The sequence below is a fragment of the Pestalotiopsis fici genome (assembly GCF_000516985.1).
Source record: "Pestalotiopsis fici W106-1 unplaced genomic scaffold PFICI_Scf_1, whole genome shotgun sequence".
Classification (NCBI taxonomy): Eukaryota; Fungi; Ascomycota; class Sordariomycetes; order Amphisphaeriales; family Sporocadaceae; genus Pestalotiopsis; species Pestalotiopsis fici.
This window is the reverse complement of record NW_006917091.1, coordinates 6,709,881-6,716,806: the sequence shown is the minus strand read 5'-3', so window position 1 is coordinate 6,716,806 and position 6,926 is coordinate 6,709,881. Positions and strand designations below refer to the sequence as shown.

General features: G+C 50.0%; 1 protein-coding gene across 1 annotated transcript; it reads left to right on the top strand.

Annotated features, from left to right (window-relative positions):
- Positions 1 to 2,725: 2,725 nt before the first annotated feature.
- On the top strand, positions 2,726 to 5,889 carry PFICI_01957 (uncharacterized protein; the record flags this gene model as incomplete). The annotated part of the gene is made up of 7 exons (XM_007830538.1): positions 2,726 to 3,029; positions 3,111 to 3,498; positions 3,595 to 3,672; positions 3,733 to 4,002; positions 4,060 to 4,723; positions 4,789 to 5,031; positions 5,095 to 5,889. The coding sequence occupies 7 exons, from the start codon at positions 2,726 to 2,728 to the stop codon at positions 5,887 to 5,889; spliced, it is 2,742 nt and encodes a 913-aa protein (XP_007828729.1).
- Between the last annotated feature and the right edge of the window lie 1,037 nt (positions 5,890 to 6,926).

The window sequence follows — 6,926 nt, the reverse complement described above, 5'->3', positions numbered from 1 at the left end:
GGGGGGGGAGAAGAGTGGATGGGGCCATGGGCCAATGGTGAGAGTGAGTGTGATGGGGTATGATGTTGCTCCACGCCAAGATGGCGGCTTGCCTTTTTGCCATGCTCGCCATGCCATGCGAGTGTTGCTTCAGTGGAAATTTAGGACGGAATTCTGGAGGAGACTGCGGCACATCCGCGACCAGGGGGGGTCGGAGGGCAGAGGGCAAAACTGAGGCCTCGCTGATGAACGTGGAACTCGGCGTAGGGATTGGTGAAAAGCTACCGCGCACAACGGGTTCAACTTGGTGAGAGACGGCAAATGCCGCCCAAACCTGCAGATGAGGGTCCGAGATGGTTTCCGGTTCAGTATTAGGTGGCCGTTAGTGTACGGCTGGATCCGAACGGGGGGGTTCTTTACTGTGTACAGAAAAGAGAGAGAAACACTCAGAGTATTATGCGGGCCAGGGGTGGTTTTTCATTTGACCTTGTTCAAAACCCCAGTTCAAGATCGACTCTTGTCTTGTCTTGACTTTTAGATTTGACATCTTGACACGTTCCCAGATGCGGACAGACCAGGAAACTCTGTTTGGCAGGCGGCTATCGAGTTTGGCCATGGGAGATCTCTATTTTTTTGCTTGAAGTATTTAAGGCATATAATAATGCTACTCAATACTACTACCACGCGCGATCGAGGTCACGGCCCTCGTCCGGGGGTGTTGTTTTTCTTTCTTTCTTTCGTCTTCTTCTAGATGAGGCATGGGGGCCGTTTGTATACCGAAACGGGCGTGGTGCAGTACGTATGTGGTATGTGATTTGAGCTATTCAGCAGTCGTAATGATAGAGCATTCTTGGGAGTCAGCACAGAGGAGGCCCGGCATTTCCCAGGTTACACAACTGGATGTGGGCATTAGACAATTGCACATACCTCTCTTTGCACGCAGCTAGCAGCTTGCTTGCTTGCATCATGTAGGTCCTGTATTCGGAGACAAGTTGACCATGCAGGCGGAAGATGTGAGCTGCTGCTGTTGGCGCCGGCAATAAAGAGCTAGCCTCTACTCGACCTCTACAAGGAAAAAGGGACTCCCAGGGTTACTGCTCACATGGACCAACGTGGCGTGAGACGAGAGTAAGATAATAACACATGGAGACGACGATAGCCTCGAACGTGCATCTACATACCACTTAGCGATATCTGACCACGGGACGGCAAGTTCCATCCATCACGATAGCCATGCCCGTTGATATGAGGAACCACAAGGCAACTTCCGAGATTTGGCATGACTATGCCCCGTAGTCTGTGGGTTTGCCGCGCAAACACAAACGGTTTGTGTTGTCTCAGCCCTACCTACCTACATCTACCAACACATACTACAGTACCGATAGCGTTGATATCAACTCAACGGCGCGGCTAGACAGATAGGCAAGGAAAAAAATGGGGGGAAAGAGAGACAGAGAGGGAGAGAGAGGATCCATAGTACATACGCATCGCAGGCCTACCTACTAGGCTGGCTACTAGGTACGAAGCACACAACAAGCGGCGCTGTCGATCATGTCAAGCCACGCTCCCCACCTGTGTGCTTTTGCGGGCGCCCATTTCATTTTCCATGCTGGACCATTATTATTATTTTTGAATTAACCCATGTCTATCTAGGGTTGGTATTTTCCCTTTTTTCTTTTTCTTTTCTTGACGTCTTGTTACCCTTTCTGTTTCTCTTTAGAGCCATTTGCATTGCATTTCCTATTCCATCTTTTTCCTTCTGTCCCGCTCCCCATCTGCGGATCCATCCATATTCATCATATCCTTGTTGTCGAGTCTCGACAACCCGGTTCCCGCTCAACCGTTGTCAGTGCTTATTTCACCCCAGCCCAGCCCAAGCAGCCAGACACTGCCAGTAATAGTAGTACTAGTAGTAGTACCTTGGGGCAGTAGTGGACGTACGTACATTAGTATTGTATTATTTTTTACCTTTTTCAGTTCTCCATACAAACTGCAGACTGTACCTTGGACAGGCCCATGGAAATGGAATCAGCTTGAGTGCCGCACAAGTACCCGCACCGACGAAACTTGAAGTCGTCCCATACTGATTGATGGGCCAGACAGACAGGCTTATCTACTACCAACTCCGATACGTATATAGGAGGAAAAGAAAATCGACTGTCGAATTATACTACTCCCCAGTAGTAGCTTTTGAATTTTCCGCCCTTGAATCATTTATTAGTAGTAGCTACATACCTTACTTATTCTTTTTGGCCCAGCCAGGCTCTTTGGAAGTGAGTGAAAAGGACGGCATCTCGGCCCTCCCTTTCGAAATCATCTGTCGTGACTTGATTATTCGCTTGTTCCAGCTTCACCAATCGTAAGCGCAGGATCCTCCTCCTCCTCCTCCCTCCCTCCTCTTCCCCTTCCCTACCTCTCTCCCTCCTCCTCATCCATTTATCGCTTGTTGGGGGGTGCTAAAGTGCTACTTCCTTCGACTGGATAGTCTAAAAACTAACGAGGCACAGAGGCACAGCACCATTCACCACCACCTTTTCTCCAAAACCCGACTACTTCCTTCGCTTATGTAAACCTCGACTTGGGCGACCTACGACAGCCACGTCTTGCCTGCTGACACTGCCCAAAAACTTCGTCGTCCCCGACACAACATCGCCTTAGAGCGGCGTGCTCTACCCCCATTTAACCCAAATCGCCAGGACACATTTTATTCCCTAGCATTCGCCTGACTGGCTTTTACCGCATCATGATGAGTGCGCCCAACGACCCCCCGAACCAAAATGCGTCGCGCTCCGACGATGAAAAGGGGAGCGACGGCAGCCCGACTGGCGAAGGATACCCCGAGGCGGCGCCGCGACCCATGGGGAACGCAAATGTCCCCAAGCCAAAGCGATTGGCATGTATGATTTGCAGGAAGAGAAAACTCAAGTGCGACGGAAACAAGCCGAGCTGCAGCACTTGCACGCGGCTGGGACATTCTTGCGCCTACGACGAAGTGAGGAGGAAGAGCGGCCCCAAGAGAGGCTATGTCAAGGCGTTGGAGGAGAGATTAAGTGAGTTCAGAGAGGGCGCGCGTGCCTCTTATCCACCCGTCCATGTCTTTGGCCTTTGCTGACTGCCCGGGCTACTATTAGAACAAGTCGAGTCTCTGCTCAAGACAAACGATGCAGTCCCGCCCGTTCCAGATATCTCAAAGTCCACCGCCGCAGCAGCAGCAGCACCACCACCAGTGCCACCCACACCTGCTGCTTATGACAATCGCACTCAGTCGGCACCTGCTACCGCCAGCTATAACGTTGCCACCCCATCGATTGCCATTGCCAACGACCGGGACATGGACCGATGGCACTTTAATGGCGAGTCGCCGCAAGCCGCCAACGTGGAGGAATTCAACTTTGCCGGAACTGGAAACATGCCCATGGGCATGGAGAATATGTCCAACCTACCAAACAATTTTACCTGGGAAATGATTGGGCTGGGGCTAGAAGAACCATTACCGCCCCAAGAGACGATTGACGAATTGTAAGCATCCAACAGCAATCTTGATATATATATATGCCGGCACTTTTCATGTCGGCAGCGTATTACACGCCTATACTGACCTCTCAAACCTTGCAGGCATCAGATTTTCTTTGAAAAAGTACACCCATCGATACCCATGATTCACAAATTCCGATATCTTGCAGCGATGAATTTGTAAGCCTCCAAGTAATACCCCATACTGAAGAATCGCTGCTAACAAACAACTCTATGTAGAGCTCCAAACCAGAGACCGCCCGTCTGTCTGCGATATGCAATTTGGTGTCTCGCATGTTCCATCACGGACAAATTCATGGATCTCCGAGATCTATTCTACCAACGTGCACGCAAATATCTCGAGGGAGACTACCAAAAGGGCTACGGTGAACACATGATTTCCGTTGCTCATTGCCAAACTCATGTGCTGTTGGCTTCTTATGAGTTTAAAATGATGTACTTTCCCAGAGCCTGGATGAGCACGGGAGGTGCCGTTCGATTGTCCCAGATGTAAGTGCTGGATTACGTATTCCATGCAACCATGGCCAAATATTAACACCGCCCTAGGATTGGATTGCACAGATTAGATGGCTCGGGACTCGACGTCAAGCAATGTTTGCCTCCACCCAGAGACTGGACAGAGAGAGAAGAAAGGCGCCGTACCTTTTGGATGGCATTCTGCAAAGATCGGTATGCTAGCATCGGCACTGGATGGCCCATGACCATTGATGAGAGGGACATTATGACCCATATGCCCTGCTCGGAGGAGGCCTTTGAGATGAGCAGACCAGAGACTACCTTCACACTCACCGAGTCCATGAGTCCGTCGGGCGCTGCCAAACTCTCATCTTTTGGCGGCATCGTTCTGATGGCATGTCTCTTTGGCCGCAATCTCATCCATCTGCACCGGCCCGATGCTGATGATCGGGACCACGACCTCAACGGCGAGTTCTGGAAGCGGCACAGGAACATGGACAACATTCTCCTCAACACGTCTCTCTGCCTCCCCGACCACCTCAAACTGCCATGTGGCATAGGCAACGCAAACGTCATTTTCGTCAACATGAACATACACACATCGACCATATGTCTCCACCAAGCAGCAATCTTTAAAGCCGACAAGAATAAGTTGCCAGCGTCGGTCAGCGCCGAGAGCAAGGTTCGGTGCATTACTGCGGCAAATGAAATTGCCAGTATCATGCGAATGATTTCTCACCTGGATCTGTCCTCTGTAAGTCGTCGTCGTCGTCGCGTACATCATGCCTGTCCCGTGTCCAACAAACTAATGTATTCCAGATGAACCCTTTCATCTCATTCTGCTTATACGTTGCTGCACGAGTGTTTGTGCAATACCTGAAAAGTCGGCCAGACGATAGTCAGACGGTGGATTCCCTGCGCTTCTTACTGTCTGCCATGAATGCGCTCAAGAGAAAGAACCCCCTGACAGAGTCTTTCTTGGTCCAGCTCGACGTGGATCTGGAAGCACTCGGCATGAGAATACCAAAACTCAAGACTGTCTTCCCCAGAAGCGCTGATAGCGTAAGTCTCTCTTGTTTTTTTTTTTTTTTAAGTCGTCTCCTTCTGACTAATACCAAATGACAGCCGTCCGTCAACCCGACCGTGGCAGCAAAGATAAGAGCACAAAACTTTGGTACTGAGGCTTGTGAAAAACGCAATGGTCTCTTGGCATACAAGAATGAATGCCATTTTTTGAAGACGACTGGTGATGACGGCAACGCGGCAGCCGCCCCAGACATTGTGCAGCCAACATCGAACTCGGGCATGGGTTCCAACGCCGATTACAATCCAGCATCTCAAATGTGGATGCAGAACGATCAACAACAGCTGCCAACCAGAGAGCAGAGCACGGCACCTGACTCAGGACCGAGGAGCATGTCAAACCCCATGATGTTCCATGCCGGTGCCCACCCATCGCGCACAGGCTATGTCGACGCGTCGAGCAGCAGGACCAACGCCATGTCGGCATCACCACACCCAGATAATTCCTCGGACCGACCAACGCCCAACTCCAGCTCAGCCTCGGAACATCGCAACGGCACATCCGGCCGAACCTCGTTCGATGCGAGCCCCATTGGCGTAGGCCAGCAGCACATGACCACACAGGCCGAGGTCGATGCGGCGGCCGTGGCTTTCTTTTCGGAAACAAACCAGTTCAACATGAACACTCCGGCCCTGAACATGACCGCCGGTCGTGGCTTTGGTATGCCAGACACCCTTCCCGATGGCTCGAACCACGGCTACGCCATGCCGGATGCGTGGAACATGATGCCGGGACAGACGACGGGCATGACGCCCATAGCGGACGGTGTGCTCCGGCATCTCATGGACATGCCGCCCATGGACGCCATGGACTTGGGATGGGAGCAAGGCCAATAGAAAAGGGTCCCTATAATGGTGCAACGAATTCTCTTTTATTTTTTCCTCCCTCCCTGGGCTCAATCTTTTTCTCCCTCCTTTGCTTTCATCTTATTGGCAAGCGTATATTGCGTTATACTTTTGGATTTCGTCATTTGTCATGGGCGCAGAATTACCTGGGACGGCGCAAGGGTTTGAGGGAATACCATCTCCATTACGGCGTTTGATATCTTATCAAGGTTTTACTCGTGCGTCCATGGTTTTTTTTTTTTTTTAATATATCTTTGGTGGGAAAGCTGCCTTGCGTATTTTGAACAATTTACTTTTTGTCTTTTAGGGCAAAAAAGAGTGGCATATTTGGAATTGGAAGGGTAGAATAATGCCGCGTTCACACGTAAGGGTAGCAGACAGTACATGCACACACACACACACACACACACACAGAAAGAGAGAGAGAGAGGTAGATGTATATCACACTCATCAATGAATCGAAATGTTCCCCCATGTCAAGAAACATGTGTAACTCGAAAAGTACAAATGTGCATACGTATACGTGGTGGAGCTCAAACTTGAGTAAATTACTTGCCAGTCATTGCGATTAGATATCTGCCGAGTAACACAAAACGCCGTTTCCATTTCATTTACTTTTTTTTAAACTATTCATACATGTTAAGCACTGCGTGCAACGCTTTTTTATCTCCCTTTTTGTCTTGGGGGGGAAATGAAGTCTAGTGCAAGTTCCCAGTCCGTGATTTCCTTGATGCGAAAACATGAAAAAAAAAATTATTACGCCTTAAGACATGCAACTGAAGGAGAAATGCTGTAGTGGGCATCCTTCCCATTCATCCTTTTCGTTGAACCACAGCCTTTTTTTTTCCCTCCAACCTTGACGGCCACGCAGTACATCAGTGGCACCTTTGGCGGGTTAGTCTGTTTGATGATGCGGATGACAATCCATCAACGTGCAAGACGGCCAAGATCAAAACCTTTGAGATCAAATTATAACCAATCGAATGCCTACGTCGATGCATCCCCAAGGTCTAAGTAGACACTGAGGT